The following is a 16,247-nucleotide window of genomic DNA, read 5'->3' on the forward strand; positions in this document are numbered from 1 at the left end:
AGTATAGTTTAAATGAGGGTTATATTTTCAAATTTTATTTTTTAAGGCTATGAATATATATATATTTAACTTTTAAAGGTTTAAACACAAAATATATATATATATATATTTTGAGGAGAAGAATTCATAGGATTTGGGACGCGGGAAGCTTGTCGTTTACCATAAAAGAAAAACCGACGTATCGTTTGGGAACAAAATAAATACAATATTTTTGTTGACGTCAGGCACTTTCATGTCGTCCCTCACGTTGATAAATTCGAAGAATACGAAGTCAAAGCTCCCCAAACCCACCTTCTCCGACCTTCGCCGCGGGACCCAATTGCACCCCATTTCTCATTTCTGATCATCTCACAGTCACACACTCTTTGGGGCGAGTAGTCAATTTTCTGAAGAATTTTTTTTCATTCATAATGGCAGCTCGGACTTTCCATGGAAGTTTTATACCTTGTTTCTGCGTTCTACGAACAACAACAAGAACTTCAACGAGAGAGTGGGCGTTTTCTTTAATTTCTTACTGTTCCCTTTGGTGGGTATGGTTGATTTTTCCTGCCTCACGAACTTCCCTCATTTGGGTAATGAGTTTTTGTTCTGATTATTTCCTTTTTGTTTTGTCGTTTTGATTTTTGAAGTTGGTTTTGAATTAGATGCCTGGTGGTCTTACTGTTACTGTGGACAATCTTTCTGAGTTTCCTTTGTGTGATTTTTTGGTTTTCTATTGCTTTTTATAATATGATGTAAGCAGTGGAGTTTATGCTTTTATGCAGACAACTTGGATGGATGTCTATGAGACTCAGAAACCTCCTTATCCAACTGGATTCTTATTGGATTACTGAATTTTGTCTGCCCCTTTTTGATTGTGTGCTTGTTTTTATGAGCTGGTTTGAATGCATGTTTATGATTTTGAAGAAGTTGGTGCTCATAGCTTTATTGAGGGTAGCGAAATCTGATTTCACGTTTTCAATCTTTTCAACTATTGGGTTACTTGGATCTGGCCTTGATCATCCTGATTTCTAATCAATTTGCTACTGGTCAGGTTTCAAGATCCAAGGCCAAAGAAAACTGGTGGAGTGGAGTTTCGTAGTGGATGAGTAAATGAATTCAGCTCTCCACAGAGGGTTGGCATCTAGTCCTCATGGAATTAGAGGAATTGAGAAGTCATTGAAATCTTCTTCTTGTAATAATCTCATGCCTGAAGGTTTGCGCTCCGGGAAGAGAATTCTTGATCCACAAGGGCCTTTCCTTCAAAGTTGGAACAAGATATTTGTGCTGTCTTGTGTGGTTGCTGTTTCATTGGATCCTCTGTTCTTTTATGTTCCTGTGATTGATAATAGAAACAAGTGCCTTAGGTTAGATGAGAAAGTGGAGACCGTAGCCTGTATATTGCGATTGTTTACAGATTTATTCTATGTCGTGCATATCGTTTTTCAGTTTCGTACAGGATTTATCGCTCCCTCTTCCCGAGTGTTTGGAAGAGGTGTTTTAATAGAAGATTCTTGGGCAATAGCAATGAGGTATCTGTCATCATACTTTCTAATTGACATATTCTCAGTCCTCCCACTTCCACAGGTGAGGAATGTTTCTTGGGACACAGGAGTACGCCTACTCTACTGTTAATTTGTTATTTGCTTTTGCCAAGGGAATTCGTCATTCATGCATCTGTTTGATTCCATCATTTTTCCCTTTTCTATCATAAAATGGTTTAAACAAATTGTCAGGTCCTAGTTTTCGAACGCTAATTGCAATGATTCAGCATCAATTCATTATTACTTGTATTTTTAGTTCTTTGTAAACAATAAGTTTTATTGGAAAGTTGTAGGAATTGTGGTTCCACTTATTTCAAGGTTGCTAGTGCAATGTCCAGCTCTTTGATTTTGATACGTGAACTGTCCTGCTTTATTTTATTTTTTTTAATGTGTGTAGGTGATGATTCTGATAAACATCCATAAAATTAGAGGTTTGAGATCGTGGAATACAGAGAACTTGCTGAAACTTGCTGTATTATGTCAATTTGTGCCGAGGTTTCTTCGAATCTATCCTCTGTATAAAGAAGTTACAAGGACCTCTGGCATACTCATTGAAACTGCTTGGGCAGGAGCTGCATTTAATCTCTTTCTCTACATGCTAGCCAGTCATGTTAGTTTTCTCCTCTGCTCCTTGGGTGCTTATATAAAGTTTTCATGGAATCTTAGGTTTATTTGAAAAACAAAATAGCCAAAGTAGAGGAATAGTTGTGCATGTACCATTTGCATTTGGTTCTGTGAGATCCCACAGCATTCTTTATAAGAGTGTGGAAACCTCTCCCTAGCAGACGCTTTTTAAAAACCTTGGAAGGAAGTCCAAAGAAGACAATATCTACCAGCAGTGAGCTTGGGCTGTTACAGATTCCTTGACCTCGAGTGTGCTAAATGAACTATAGTATTTCTACTAATTATATTCACACCTTTAGTTCATCCCTGTGTTGCAGTGACATTTTTCTTATCTTCTTTGTGTGTTTTTATTCCTAGGTATTTGGGTCAATCTGGTACTTATGTTCTGTCGAACGAGAAGCCCAATGCTGGCATGATGCTTGTAGCAAACATCCTGGCTGTAATCTTACTTCCTTGTATTGTGGCTACAATTACAGTCATGAAGGAAACCTATTTCTCAATGCTTCTTGTCCAATCGAAAAGCCAAATGTAGGAATCTTTAACTTTGGAATATTCCTTCAAGCCCTTCAATCTGATATTGGGGAATCACACTTTCCCAAGAAGTTTCTTCACTGCTTTTGGTGGGGCTTAAGGAATCTAAGGTATGCTGTCCACTGCCCTTCTTGGTTACTCTTTCTGATTGGGAGATCTGCTATAAATTTACAAACATCCTCGGGAACGTGTTTTTATATTCATATTATGTGATTCCTGTTGCTTTCACTGTATACTTTTTAGTAAGGTCTTGGGCTTAGAGTTGTGCCTACCTTGTACCTAGTCCACTGCAGGCTGCCCTGAGCTTTATACAATTTTGTGCTTGTCTAAGCTGCTCTTGATTCAATTGGCTTAGATCGCAGATGAAAGTTATGCTAAATGATTAGAACTCACATAAAAGTTCACTCAATTTAGTAGTTTTTGCAGACTAATTTTTCCATTTAGTATTGAAGTAGTTTTCTGGATACATGTACTTCTCTCTTGGATGCAGCGCTTTGGGTCAAAATCTCACTACAAGTACTTGCAAATGGGAAAACTGCTTTGCCATTTTGATTTGCATCTCTGGCCTAGTGTTGTTTGCGTCTCTCCTTGGCAACCTGCAGGTTGGAACTGCCTATTCTCGCTGCTGTTACTCATCTTTGGCTGCCATAGAATCGCTTTTCTTTACATGAATTATGAACTGTTGAGCAACATAGATGTACTTGTTATATAAGCCTATGCAGTGTTTGATGCATATTTTACATTGTTATGTATGAAATCTTGTGCAATTCCTTCTTAGAACGAGAAGTCTCTCTCTGTGTGAAACTTGCTTTCGAGCAGATGTGTTGGCGATCCACAAACACAAGGGTGGAGGAGATGAGAGTGAGAAGGAGAGATGTCGAACAATGGATGTCACATCGTTTACTCCCGGAGAATATAAGGGAGCGAGTTCGAAGGTATGAACATTACATGTGGCAGGATACCAGAGGCGCTGATGAACATAATCTGCTGGATAATCTGCCTAAAGACCTCCATAGAGATATTAAGCGCCATCTTTGCTTGGTTTTGCTTATGCGAGTAAGTTTTCTTTTGTTTTGTCCTATGATCACTTTTGGAGAAATACTAGCTTGGTTAAGCATCCGCTGTATGAAAAGATGGATAGACAAAGGTCATAAACAATCACTAGCTCGGTTACACACTTATTGCAAGCTTAACTTTTTAAATTGATTCTGATGAGACTTATGTACATTTTCCATTAAGGTTCCAATGTTTGAAAAGATGGATGACCAATTGTTGGATGCAATGTGTGCACGTCTAAAGCCCGTGTTGTACACAGAAGAAAGCTGCATTGTTCGGGAAGGGGATCCAGTCGATGAGATGCTCTTCATCATGCGAGGCAAGCTCTTAACCATGACTACAAATGGAGGGAGAACTGGTTTCTTCAACTCTGATTTCCTCATGGCTGGTGATTTCTGTGGAGAAGAGTTACTGACTTGGGGTCTAGACCCTCACTCCTCAACCAATCTCCCCATTTCAACTCGAACCGTTCGGTCACTCACAGAAGTCGAAGCATTTGCCTTTAAACCCGACGACTTGAAAATTGTAGCCGCTCAATACCGTAGGCTTCACAGCAAGCAGCTGCGCCAGATTTTCAGATTTTACTCACAGCAATGGAGAACCTGGGCAGCTTGTTTCTTACAAGCAGCATGGAGGTGGCATCAGAGAAAGAAGCTCAGGGAGTGTGTCAGGGAAGAAGAGAGTAGGTTGAAAGTTACACTGGCTTCCATCGACGAGCGGTCACCGAGTTTAGGCGCCACCATTTATGCATCTAGATTTGCAGCCAACATGCTTCGGGCGAGGAGACGAAACAGTTCTGGGAAAGCTAGGATGTCCATGCTGCTTCAGAAGCCAGCAGAGCCTGATTTTAGCTTGGAAGACAACAACTCTTAACCATACCGTTAGAAAGATGATACTTGCGTTTGTTGTTTATGACTTTATATTGAAATTGTGTTCATTCATTCTGCAATGATCAAAACCCATTTTAAAAATATCATATGAAGGCCTCCCCTAACCTTTTTAGTTTTCTATGTGGCTCGATTTTCATTTCAAAAACCATCGTTGCTATCTTAGTTCTTGTCTTAAATCCCTGTCCGTTTCTTGCTAAGTGATGACTCCACTTTTATCCTACATTCAATCACCTCGTTTTTTTGAACTTATGAATAAATTTTATTTTCCGAGTGAAAAATCCAAAGTTGAGTCAACCACTAACCACGCGAATTTGAATTTGAATAGATTGAATGAATGAATGAATGGTTAATTTCACATTCCTCCACTCCAAACTAAAAATAAAATAAAATAAAAAATTGGTTGGTAGGACATTTAAGCATCTTAAATTCAATTAGAATGGAGTGGATGGATGGATGGATCTTAAATAGTCCATTACTTTTCTCTATTAAAAATAAATTAATCTAAAACCCTTTTGGCTTTACTCTTTAATTTTCTATTACTCTATGATTAATTAATAAAAATTAAAATCCCTTGGCTTAGGTCCCTTATTTCTTTCTTTATATATATTTTCAAGCTACGACCATCCACTCAAACTCAACATATATGTACTTTTTTAATAAAATAAATTATCTTTCTATATTAACTCATTCAAGTGTGAATCTGATCAAATAATTGAGTTACTTTTTCCCCAACAACCATGTACTAATTTTGAAATCATATGTTCTATCTATAATTTATGCAAAATTAAAATTCAAATCTCGTGAATAAAATGAAAGCCTTTCCTTTTGCTTTCATTCTTGTCATGCATTTGAAAAATGCAAACATAAAAAAGAATCTTTTATTTCTCTTTTATCTTAGGCAGCGGTCCCATTCATCATCGACTATTGGTTTGATTAAAAGCATTTATGTTTGTTCCTATACTGATTCATCGTGATTCCTTTATTTGGTTGATTATGGCGGCTCAAACCTCCTTCCACAACTGGAAGTTTGTGACATCACTGCCGGCGAAAGCTTTAAATTGCCTTCCCGGCAACATCTCTATATAAGCTTCATTCATTTTTTGATCCTACATGTGAGCTCGATCATTTGTTTCTCACTCAATCAGCCATGGAAGTACAGAAGTAAGCTCCCTTCCCTTCCCTTCCCTTCCATTTTGAATTTGTGCTCATTCTGTTCATGTTGGATTCTACGGCGCATTTTTCTTCTTCCTCTTGCATAACTGTGATTGTGGGGTTGGGGGGATGTAATATGGGCGCTAATTAGTGAACCAACTAGAAGGGACTGAACCCACTTGTGATGTTCACTCAATTTGAGTTTGGATCATTTGGGGAGCTGCTAACTGGTAAGGAGTCAAAAAGTAAAAGGCAGAACTTACTTTTCTTTCTCTCTGCTCTACTGCCTGCCTTCCCAAGTTCTTGAGATTATTATAGTTTCTTCAAGTGTTTTTACGTTTTCTACTTCATTATGCTTCATAATTGCGTTAGATCCACAAAATTACTCTAAGCTTTAGCCGTGTAGTTCTAACAATTTTCAGGAGTTTGTGAGCTTTTTGTGTTCTGGAAGTAGGTTCAGGAGTTAATTCCATAACGACAATTATTTAATACTTCGAAAGAAAAAGGAAGTTGGGTTGTTTTCTCCTTCATTTGTTTTCTTTAACATTCATTGGGTCACTTTTTAAATCCTTTCAACTCAGGAAAAGCTACTTTCATCGGTCACATATGTTTCTTTCTGTTAATAGTTGACGGTATTTTCTTTAAAAACTTTGAGAGAAATCTCGAAAGAAAAAGCTTAAAGAGGACAACATCTACTTCTAACGGTGGACTCGTGTTGTTACAAATGGTATTAGAGTCAGACACCAGACAATGTGCTAGCGAGGACACTGGCCTCCAAGAACGTGGATTGTGAGATCCCACATCGGTTGGAGAGAAGATTCCTTACAAAAGTTAGAAATCTCTCTCTACTAGACATGTTTTAAAACCTTGAGAACCTTGAGGGGAAGTCCAGAAGGGAGAAGGGAAAGTCTAAAGAGGATTTACCGTGGTTTCTTTTCTTTTCTTCATGATCTCGTAATCAAATAGTAGATGTATCTGTCGGTTTATTTGTTGCACTTGCTCTGCCCCCTGTCCAGGGCTACAGACGGTTTTCATCAAAAGGAACATCCATCAGCTGGAGAAACACACCCACGGTACTCCCTGAGATCAATAAGATCGGTTTCAGCAAGCTTTTCCTCTAGTTTTGACAGGCTTACGAGTTTTGGAAACATATATTTCGAACAAGAAATTAGGAGTCAAGGGTTGGGATATATCAAAAGTATTTTTGATAAAAACCCACTACTCCTTCATTTGTGGAATGAAATACTTGTCATGTTGTGTGTGATTGCTACCTCTTTGGATCCTTTGTTCTGTTACATCCTGGTGGTTGATGAAGACAAAAGATGTGTCGGATTTGACAAGAAGTTGAGGAAAGTAGCTGTAATTCTTCGCTCAATCACAGACTTACTCTACATAATTCTTATTGTCTGTCATTTTCATCTTGGATATTCCTCATTTTATAAAGCAAATAGTGACGATGCTGATGATGGTGTTTGCACAAGAGCATGGAGATTTCTTTTATCCTACTTCACTGTTGATGTTCTTGCAGTTCTTCCACTCCCCCAGGTATGAACCTTCACCCTCTGTACACATAGATTCTATCAATATTATAGCTCAAATTTGCACAAGTACATGATTATATTCCTGATTTTTTCGCTACTGATATTGTTGTGATGCATGTGAAAAATGGTCGGGGTAGGTGGTGAGTTTAATACTCATTCCAAGCCTCAAAGGATACGGATTTATATATGCAGTGAGGTCACTGAAATATATTCTCGTCGTTCAATATTTGCCGAGGGTCTTTCGAATCTACTCGTTCTTAAAGAAAGTTAGATGGAGTTCTAACATTCTCCCAGAAACTGCTGGGGCTAAAGCTGCCTTCAATCTCTTCCTTTATATGCTTGCAAGCCATGTACGTTGATTCTCACTTTTGTTCCTTTTGAAGAGTTAGTAATAGCAACACTTCTCTGGTGTGCTTTCTTCTAATAAGCATATAATTATATTGCTCTATTAGGTTATTGGAGCATTTTGGTACTTATTCACTATAGAGAGAAAAACAGTTTGCTGGGAAGAAAGGTGTGTACATTGCCCTCTAAACTGTAACTACGTTACAAACGGCAATTCGAGTGCTGACAGTTTTTGCTCTGGAAAAGCTGGAAATGGGTCTCAAACTTTTGATTTTGGAATGTTCGAAGCTGGTCTTCGTATTGTGGAATCAAGGAATTTCATGAGGAAACTTTCTTTCTGTTATTGGTGGGGTCTGCAGAAATTGAGGTTCGTCTGAGTTTTTTCTTTTTGGATTTACTATTACCAAACTGTAACTCATTGTCTATATTAAAGTTATTGATTTGTCATGGACCATCTCATAAACTTTCTAAGGACTTTACGGCTCGGAAACTTCACGTCGTAATTCGAGACAAAGTACCTATCTGCTAGATTCTGATGAGTGATTATGATATCTGGATGGATTGCAATAGAAAAACTACATTACTTCATTAACTGAAATGCATCTTAGGCTTTTAGGATCTTGCTTTTGACACTTATAGATAATATGTTGCAGCTCATTGGGACAAGACCTCAAAACTAGTGACCATTTGTGGGAAATCTACTTTGCAGTCACCATTACCATTTCTGGGTTGATACTATTTGCGCTTCTTGTTGGAAATTTGCAGGTCAGTAGTTAAGTTTACTTCAAACTCGTTGATCTACACATTATTTTGCCAAGTTTCACAATCGCACTCTTGTGGCAACGGGACAACGATTGTGTGACACTTGTTCTAACCTAGCGAACAAGTCAACTGTGTGAAATTTGCACTTTGCGGACAATATCGGTGTATACATGAGCCTCGGGTCACATTTGAGAGAAATGATTTAGAAAACGTGAGCGAGGAAATACGTTGAAAACAATTTTAAAGAAAGCAATGTTATAAGCTAAAACCCATTAAGCAACAGCAACGGCTTTGATAGCATATAATCCGGGTAGGAAGAATTGACAATTAGTCACATCCCCCTAGAGTATATTTTGGGGCGTTTTAGCCCTGGCGAGTATCAACATGATTTTGTGAACGGTTACACACCCCCATATTGACACCATGTGAAATAGTAAAGACCTATCTAAGATGAAAGCATGTAAAAGGGGTTTGGAACGGGCATATGGCCATAGAGAACACATCCTGGACAAGCATGACTGGGACATCTGACATGCGACCATAGACAACACGCCTTGTATAAGCAGACAATTGTTTAAATGATGCCTCAACATTATCTAATCTGATGAGCTATTTTATTGTGTAACAGACATATCTACAGTCAACCATTGCAAGATTGGAGGAAATGAGATTGAAGGGGCAAGATATTGAGCTATGGATGGCTTTCCATTCCCTCCCTAGAAAGTTGAAGAAAAGAATTAAAAAGTACGAACGGTACAAGTGGCGAGAAACCAAAGGTGTTGATGTCGAGCTACTTCTTCATAATCTTCCTAGAGACCTAAGAAGGGACACAAAACGACATCTTTGCTCGACTCCACTCAAAAGTGTAAGCAGTTTTTGAGCAAGTTTACCAATGATATTACTTTTTGTATATAGCATCCATTCATGTTGTTGCGCTTCTCTTCTTATGGTTGATAATATGTGCTCATCAAGGTCCCAAAGTTTCAAAACATGGACGATAAGCTACTCAATGCTATATGTGATTGTTTGAGACCAGTGCTGTACATTGAGCGTAGCCTCATTATTCAAGAAGGAGAGCCATTGGATGAAATGGTCTTCATAATTCGAGGCCAAGTAAGGATATATTCCAAAAGCGATAATGGCATTGCAGCTAGTTCCTCACTTTTCAATTGCCTTAACAAAGGTGACTTTTATGGAGAGGCTCTTCTAGAGTGGGCGCTACACCATCCTACTTCAACAACCGTCCCCATATCTACCAAAACGCTTCGAGCACACTCGAAAGTCGAAGCATTTATCCTCATTGCAAACGATTTAAAGACAGTGGTCTCAAAATTTTGGTGGCTTTTCAGCAGAAACTCTCCAAGTTTGAAAGCAATATGGGAACCGTGGGCGGCTTTAGCCTTGCAGGTAGCATGGCGGCGTTACCATAAAAACAAAGGGGAGAAGAATAAGTCTCGGTTAGGCATTGAAGGAAGGATTAATACTCAGAAATCAGATGCCCCATTTACTGCCTCTACACATATTGTTCGTGCTCTTCGGGCTTTAAAGCTAAAGCGCAAAAAATCACAAGCAGAATCTAGCAGAGTTTGAGAAATGTAGTATGGTTAGTTCTATTTAGCTTTCTTTGTATTTTTATTAGTGATCGCTTCCTCTGTATGTTCGTTACACTGTCCAGCTTGAGATCACTGCTTCACGATTACTTGTTCGTCGTCATCATGCTTTATTTGCCTGCCAAAATATGTGTGTTGAATTGATGGATCAATCTAAAAACTGAGCTATATAAAGCCTAATGCTGGTTGAAGATGTTAGAGAATATAAATTAAACTAACAATAATTCAGCTCCATGGAGAGCAATCCTTGGAGTTCCACATTGGGTTTGTGGGACTTTTTCAACTATTTTTTTTCTTGATATTCAATCCTTAAAATAAGACGTGGTGACAAAATTGAGTATGGTCAATATTTCTCAATTTCATATCTAGGAGCAAAATACAGGTTTCAAAAGTTTTTTTTTTCTCGAACCATTAGAGGGGAAAAAATAGAATTACGATCAAACATTTGTCAATTTCATAGTGAGTAATATTATAACCCGATGAATTTATAACCATCTATTCAGATTTTTCCTCATTTTAATTTTCTAGTTTATTGCCCATCTACTCACTTGAAAAAATTTAAAACCACCTTCCGTTAAGAATTAGGATCCTCCACAATGATAAGATATATCTATTACTTGTAAACTCATGATCATTTCTTTAATTAGCCGACGTGGGACTCTCTCCCAACAATTTTTGACACATTCCTTAAATAAAAGACCTAAACCAATCATTAGAAGCGCTTAGATGACAAAGAGACTAAGTCACGATAAGAAGAGATACAGAGAAGGGACGGGCACAAGAGAAAATTAAAAGGTAGAGAAAAAATAATTGTTATCAGCAAATAGAGAGTGAGTGAGAGTGAGGGAATGCTTTGTTGGTGCTCCATGATGAATGATATTGATTTATACATACCCTTAATTAATGTTAGGTTCATGGAAAACCACATATTTTTCTTTCTAAGTCAACCCTGAATTGACTTACAAGTGTAAACGCCAGCTCTCCGTGTGAATGTTCTATGAATGGTCCACCAGGAAATGGGTTGCCTCGACACATAACAACCAATCAAGGGGGGGCCGTTTAATGGCGGATGAAGCTATCTATAAGCTTCAGCCAACGCGGTTGCTGTTGGAAAGATATTCATCCTGTTTCTAGCAAGAAAGAGGCCGCTATGAATGGAGAAGATGCTGCCATACGGTTAGTTCTTTCTTTCTTTCTTGCTTCTTCTTTTTCCCTTTTTGAAGCTCCATTCTTAGCATCTTTATGTAGCAAGTACATATGCTTCCAATGTTTGATACTACATCTGGGGTACCCTTAGTTTCTCGTGAAATGATTGCCTTCATTTTCAAAAAAGTTTTCTTTTTAATGTTCCCTTGTGGGAGGATGACACGTTTTTCCACAACAATTTTCAACAAAAGGATGTTAGATATTCTCTTTTGAATCTGAAAGGGAAAAAGCAACTACCCAAATTTGCGTTTCCCTATATACTTTCAGTGTCTGAACTCTTTGTGCCATCCACTTGGTCTGTGAATTTCTTGAGCTTACCTTTGTTGAGGATGGTTGGAAGACGAATTCCACCTCGACTAATTAAGGGTTGATCATGGGTTTCGAAGTACGAAATACATTTTTGTTGGTAAGAGGCCTTTTGAGGAAACCAAAGGCAAAGCCATAAGAGCTTATGCTCGAAGTGGACAATATCATACAATTGTGAAGGTTCGTGGTTTCTAACACTTTTTAGACAGGACATTGATATGCGCTGATTTTACTTTCGTTTGTTTAGGATTCAGACTTCCTCCCCTGTGGACATACACTCAGAAAACTCCTCGGGTACGGTGGGAGCGGTTCCAAGAAGATTTGAGTCTTCTTCTGATACACTTACCAGTTTTGGAAACATTCATTTTAAGGAAGAGGTCAAGAGTAAAGGGTTGAGCTCCATAAAAAGGTCTATTGAAGGAAACTGGATATTCCTTCATCTGTGGAATGATGTACTTGTGATGTTGTGTGTAATTGCAGCCTTACTGGACCCTTTGTTCTGTTACATCTTAGTGGTTGATGATGAAAAAAATTGCATACGCTTTGACAAGAAGTTGAGGATCACAGCCGTTGTTCTACGTTCGCTCATTGATTTTGGCTACATACTTCTCATTGTCTTTCATTTTCGTATCGGTTATACTTCCTCAAAGGATGCTAATAACGGAACACTTTCCACAATAGCAATAGCTAGGAGATATCTTTTATCTTACCTTACAGTGGACATTCTTGCTGCTCTTCCTCTTCCACAGGTTTGGACTTTTAGTCTCTGCCCAACTACACAATTTGGACAATTAAAACTATATGTATGTTACCTTATAATGATTTGTGAGCAAACTTGTGTGCAGGTGATGATAGTATTAGCTGCTCAAGCAGCAAAAGGTTCTCATTTTACAATCTCTATTAGGACATTGAAATTTGTTCTTATCATTCAATATTTGCCAAGGGTGTTTCGAGTGTACTTATTCTTAAAGAAAGTGAGATGGAGTTCTGGGATTTTGCCTGATTCTGCTGCGGCCAAAGCTATATTCAATCTCTTCCTCTATATGCTTGCCAGTCATGTAAGTTCATTCACAACTCAATCTTTGTCAATTACAAACCAGCAACCTTTTTCAATGGATGATTCAGAGCTTCTATGCTTTTTGTTTGCCAATATCTTAGCATAATTCAGTATCTACGTGGTTCTTGTAGGTGTTTGGAGCCTTTTGGTACTTGTTTTCTATTGAGCGCAAAGCAACTTGCTTGCAGTCAAGGTGTCTTAGCCATCCATATTGCCCTCGGAAGTATAACATCACTGAAGAGGGATCGTGCTTAGATAATTGCTCTAGAAAAGCATCATCAAATGATACAGCACCTTTCAATTTCGGAATATTTGATGATGCCTTTAAGTATGACGTTGTCAATTCCACTGATTTCGTATGGAAAGTCTCTTATTGTTATTGGTGGGGTCTGCAAAATCTAAGGTCTGTACTCAAAAGCCTATGCATTTGGTATTACTCCCCTGTCCATGCTCTATGTTAACGTATTTCACTGCTTCAACATTTTTCAGTTCTTTGGGTCAAGGCCTCAGAACTAGTAAGCATATATGGGAAATTTACTTCGCAGTCTCCATAACCATTGCTGGCTTGGTACTATTTGCACTTCTAATAGGAAATCTGCAGGTCAGTGCCAATTAATATTCATGTAGCATAATTACATGGTTAAGGCCAACTTCGGTGACACCTTGACATGGGAATTTGGTTGTGAAACAGACATTTCTGCAGTCAACAATTGCGAGACTGGAGGAAATGAGATTGAAGGGGCAAGATATAGAACTATGGATGGCCTACCATTCACTCCCTCGTGATCTAAGGAAGCGGATCAAACTATATGAGAAGTATAAATGGCGGAAAACTAGAGGTGTTGATGTTGCAAACATTCTCCATAATCTTCCTAGAGACCTTAGAAGGGACACAACAAGACACCTTTGCTTACGTGCAATCAAAAGTGTAAGTTTCTGTTCTCCTTTCTGTTTCCGTTCATGGTGTGTTGTTGTGAGATCTCACATCTGTTGGAGAGGGGAATGAAGCATTCCGCATTCCTTATAAAAGTGTGGTGGGGAAATCTCTCACTTGCAGTTGTGTTTTAGAAACATTGAGGAGAAGCCCAAAACGAAAAGCCAAAGAGGACAATATCTGCTGGTGGTGGGCTTGAGCTGTTATAAATAGTATCAAAGTCAGACACCGGGCAATGTGCCAGCAAGGATGTTAGGCCCCCAAGAGATGGATTGTGAGATCCAACATTGGTTGGAGAGGAGAATGAAGCATTCCTTATAAGGGTGTGGAAATCTCTCCCTAGTAGACGCGTTTTAAAACCTCATGGGGAAAGTAAAAAAAGGAAGGACAATATTCGCTAGCAATGGGCTTGGACCGTTACATTTCAGCTCATGTTATTCATTCTTCTTGCATATGGTAAAGGTTTCAATGTTTCAAAACATGGACGAGAAGTTCTTGGATGCCGTTTATGGTTTTTTGAAGCCGATGCTATACATTGAGCGTAACTTCATCGTTCGAGAAGGAGAGCCATTAGATGAGATGATCTTCATAATCCATGGCAAGTTATGGATCTATTCCAACTCCAATAGAGATGGTGAAACATTTGGTTCGTCTGAGAGCCTTAAAAAAGGCGATGTGTTTGGAGAAGAGCTTTTAAAATGGGTATTGAAAGATCCACTTTTATCCACTGTCCCCATCTCCACAAAAACTGTCTCTACACACACCAAAGTGGAAGCATTTGTTTTAAGTGCACATGATTTGAAGAATGTGGTCTCTAAATTTTGGTGGCTTATCAGTCAAGCGCATGGAAACGATCCCAACTTTAAAGAGCGATGGGCGCCATTGGCTGCTCTTGTGGTGCAAGCTGCATGGCGTCGTTACTTCAAGAGTAAGCGTGAAAGAGAGAAATCTCAGTTAAGCTTAGCCACTGAAAGTGGGAATTCACAGCCTTCAGTCACCACAACCATTCATGCCTCTAGATTCATTGTTCGTGCATTAAATGCTTTAAAGCGAAGACAAAAAAGAAGAAATGCAAGCAGTGATATGCCGGGAACCAGCAACAACAATGACTTGCCAAAACATAGCAACATCTGAGAAGAATTGCCAAAACATAGCAACATCTGAGAAGATTTCTTTCACTGTAAGAACTCTTCCACGGCACTGCTTTCTTTATGGGTACTATACTACTATATATACATATGTATGTATATATATAATATACACTCAAGATTATCCTTCATTTTCAATTCATTGCGTATGAGTCTAGAAGTATATTCTGTAGGGGAGGCGGAGGAAGGAGGGAGAATAATCCTTGTTGATTATTCTGGCAATACTTTTAGTTGGACCAATCAGAGATGGACTGTGGAACAACGTATGAACGTTTAGATCAGTTTTCAGCTCATGAAACTTTCTGTAATATACGACTGGATTGTCGGGTGGTACACATGGATTGGATTGATATCATCAGAAAATAGCAACGTTTAAGAGCATTTCCTTCACTGCAGCAACTCTTCTTCTCCTTTCCAGGTTGTAGTTAGATCTTGAATATGCTTTATAGTTTGTATTTTATGTTTTATCTACTGAATTATGCTCATCGTTAACAGATTGAGGTAGCATAGAAGATTATTAGTAGAACCTAAGACCTGGAATCATTGTTATATAAATTCCCCATTTTTATTAATTAGGAAGTGGTTTCTTTCTTGTTTTTCTTTATTTATCGGCTAATTGGCATACCAATCAGCCATGGAAAAACAACAAAAACAGCTAAACACTTATATTCTACTAGGATAACAAACCTGAACTTGTTAAATAATATCATTAACGATGCCCTCCCTCAGCACACAGTAGAGATGCTTCAGCCACTCCAATAAGTTTATGTATACACTCAACACTAGTGCAAATCACCACCTTGGAAGAAGCATTTCAAACAGTCACCAACTTAGGATGAAATGCTTCCCTTTTTAAGTGAAGCTGAAGCATCACTAAGTGCCTTCACCTCGCTCTTGAGAAACGATGGCAGCGCAAATGCAGCCAAGTGCATCTGTTGGAATGTCAAACCATTATTAGTATCAACGCACGGTGTAATCAAAGTTTTAATCCATATAGTGTGTCGATGGATGCATCTCTACATCGACATTGTATCGAATCTTAGTTAAGTTAAAGTGCTCTTGTGTGGTTACCTCAGAGTTGTAGAATTTGAGTTCTCTTTTTGATTTGAGATGTCCTAACTTCTCAATGGGATTCACAGGGTTCCTAAAATCAACTGTTGGCCCTTCAGTTGAGCAGAGTAGAAACCCTATAACACCACTTGGATATGTTGGAACACTGGTCCATGCGTAGTGAACATCCTTGAATGTTTGGCGACATATTGATATCATGTCCTGAATGAGATGTGTATGCAGCCACATACTTTCAGCCATGTTACAGAGAACACCACCGGGTCGCAATGCTCGGGCTATCGTCTGAAAAAATGGCATCTCCACCAGTTCTTGGGCAGGACCTGTATTACAAGAACCCCCAGTTAGAAGATGAGTTTACGAGCACAAGTCTTTCGAAAGAGAACATAAATTTAAGGTTCTAATTGTTGAACGAAAAGGTATGTAGCTTGCGTTGCACCATTTTTTTTTTTTTTTTTTTTTTTTTTTTTTTTTTTTTTTTTTTTTTTTTTTTT

The 16,247-nt window shown here is 38.5% G+C and overlaps 4 protein-coding genes and 1 long non-coding RNA gene across 13 annotated transcripts in view; 4 read left to right on the top strand and 1 right to left on the bottom strand.

Annotated features, from left to right (window-relative positions):
- Positions 1-251: 251 nt before the first annotated feature.
- LOC111467781 (cyclic nucleotide-gated ion channel 1-like) lies at positions 252-4,707 on the top strand. 3 transcript variants are annotated; one of them, XM_023112850.1, is made up of 7 exons: positions 252-572; positions 1,034-1,566; positions 1,921-2,133; positions 2,505-2,788; positions 3,169-3,280; positions 3,498-3,734; positions 3,918-4,707. In XM_023112850.1, the coding sequence occupies exons 2-7, from the start codon at positions 1,093-1,095 to the stop codon at positions 4,605-4,607; spliced, it is 2,010 nt and encodes a 669-aa protein (XP_022968618.1). In that variant the 5' UTR covers positions 252-572; positions 1,034-1,092; the 3' UTR covers positions 4,608-4,707. The 3 variants fall into 3 exon arrangements, with proteins under 3 accessions (XP_022968618.1, XP_022968619.1, XP_022968620.1); XM_023112851.1 differs by lacking the exon at positions 252-572 and adding an exon at positions 667-933; XM_023112852.1 differs by lacking the exon at positions 252-572 and adding an exon at positions 675-772.
- Positions 4,708-5,611: 904 nt separating this feature from the next.
- On the top strand, positions 5,612-10,276 carry LOC111467780 (cyclic nucleotide-gated ion channel 1-like). Of its 2 annotated transcripts, XM_023112849.1 has the most exons (7): positions 5,612-5,785; positions 6,793-7,321; positions 7,455-7,667; positions 7,770-8,029; positions 8,316-8,427; positions 9,053-9,289; positions 9,397-10,276. In XM_023112849.1, the coding sequence occupies exons 1-7, from the start codon at positions 5,772-5,774 to the stop codon at positions 10,012-10,014; spliced, it is 1,983 nt and encodes a 660-aa protein (XP_022968617.1). In that variant the 5' UTR covers positions 5,612-5,771; the 3' UTR covers positions 10,015-10,276. The 2 variants fall into 2 exon arrangements, with proteins under 2 accessions (XP_022968617.1, XP_022968616.1); XM_023112848.1 differs by lacking the exon at positions 5,612-5,785 and having other exon boundaries at positions 6,642-7,321.
- A 672-nt stretch (positions 10,277-10,948) lies between these two features.
- LOC111467779 (cyclic nucleotide-gated ion channel 1-like) lies at positions 10,949-15,077 on the top strand. 6 transcript variants are annotated; one of them, XM_023112842.1, is made up of 9 exons: positions 10,950-11,210; positions 11,794-12,295; positions 12,392-12,604; positions 12,735-13,006; positions 13,093-13,204; positions 13,295-13,531; positions 14,000-14,651; positions 14,712-14,777; positions 14,847-15,075. In XM_023112842.1, exons 1-9 carry the CDS (start codon positions 11,104-11,106, stop codon positions 14,960-14,962), a joined length of 2,277 nt encoding a protein of 758 aa, XP_022968610.1. In that variant the 5' UTR covers positions 10,950-11,103; the 3' UTR covers positions 14,963-15,075. The 6 variants fall into 6 exon arrangements, with proteins under 6 accessions (XP_022968609.1, XP_022968610.1, XP_022968611.1 ...); XM_023112843.1 differs by having other exon boundaries at positions 14,859-15,075; XM_023112841.1 differs by having other exon boundaries at positions 10,949-11,210; positions 14,712-15,077.
- A 151-nt stretch (positions 15,078-15,228) lies between these two features.
- LOC111467782 (spermine synthase-like) overlaps positions 15,229-16,247 on the bottom strand; it is a 4,281-nt gene continuing 3,262 nt past the window's right edge. The window contains exons 9-10 of the mRNA XM_023112853.1: positions 15,757-16,076; positions 15,229-15,617 (exon numbers count right to left, since the gene is read on the bottom strand). Coding sequence (XP_022968621.1) covers positions 15,516-15,617; positions 15,757-16,076 — 422 coding nt within the window. The 3' untranslated portion in view covers positions 15,229-15,515. The remainder of the gene's footprint in view (positions 15,618-15,756; positions 16,077-16,247) is intronic.
- The window catches only part of LOC111467786, a 415-nt gene continuing 238 nt past the window's right edge, over positions 16,071-16,247 (top strand). Inside the window, exon 1 of the long non-coding RNA XR_002714603.1 lies at positions 16,071-16,172. This is a non-coding gene — a long non-coding RNA (uncharacterized LOC111467786). The remainder of the gene's footprint in view (positions 16,173-16,247) is intronic.

Source organism: Cucurbita maxima, unplaced genomic scaffold (genome assembly GCF_002738345.1).
Source record: "Cucurbita maxima cultivar Rimu unplaced genomic scaffold, Cmax_1.0 Cma_Scf00034, whole genome shotgun sequence".
NCBI lineage: Eukaryota > Viridiplantae > Streptophyta > Magnoliopsida > Cucurbitales > Cucurbitaceae > Cucurbita > Cucurbita maxima.

Coding starts and splice junctions, on each gene's coding strand:
- LOC111467779 (XM_023112841.1), top strand. CDS start 11,104: ATGAAGCTATCTATAAGCTTCAGCCAACGCGGTTGCTGTTGGAAAGAT. Junction 13,007..13,092: donor TGGGGTCTGCAAAATCTAAG/GTCTGTACTCAA, acceptor AACATTTTTCAG/TTCTTTGGGTCAAGGCCTCA. Junction 13,205..13,294: donor TTCTAATAGGAAATCTGCAG/GTCAGTGCCAAT, acceptor GTTGTGAAACAG/ACATTTCTGCAGTCAACAAT.
- LOC111467780 (XM_023112848.1), top strand. CDS start 6,746: ATGTATCTGTCGGTTTATTTGTTGCACTTGCTCTGCCCCCTGTCCAGG. Junction 7,322..7,454: donor CAGTTCTTCCACTCCCCCAG/GTATGAACCTTC, acceptor TGGTCGGGGTAG/GTGGTGAGTTTAATACTCAT. Junction 8,030..8,315: donor TGGGGTCTGCAGAAATTGAG/GTTCGTCTGAGT, acceptor AATATGTTGCAG/CTCATTGGGACAAGACCTCA.
- LOC111467781 (XM_023112850.1), top strand. CDS start 1,093: ATGAATTCAGCTCTCCACAGAGGGTTGGCATCTAGTCCTCATGGAATT. Junction 1,567..1,920: donor CAGTCCTCCCACTTCCACAG/GTGAGGAATGTT, acceptor TAATGTGTGTAG/GTGATGATTCTGATAAACAT. Junction 2,134..2,504: donor TCTACATGCTAGCCAGTCAT/GTTAGTTTTCTC, acceptor TTTTATTCCTAG/GTATTTGGGTCAATCTGGTA.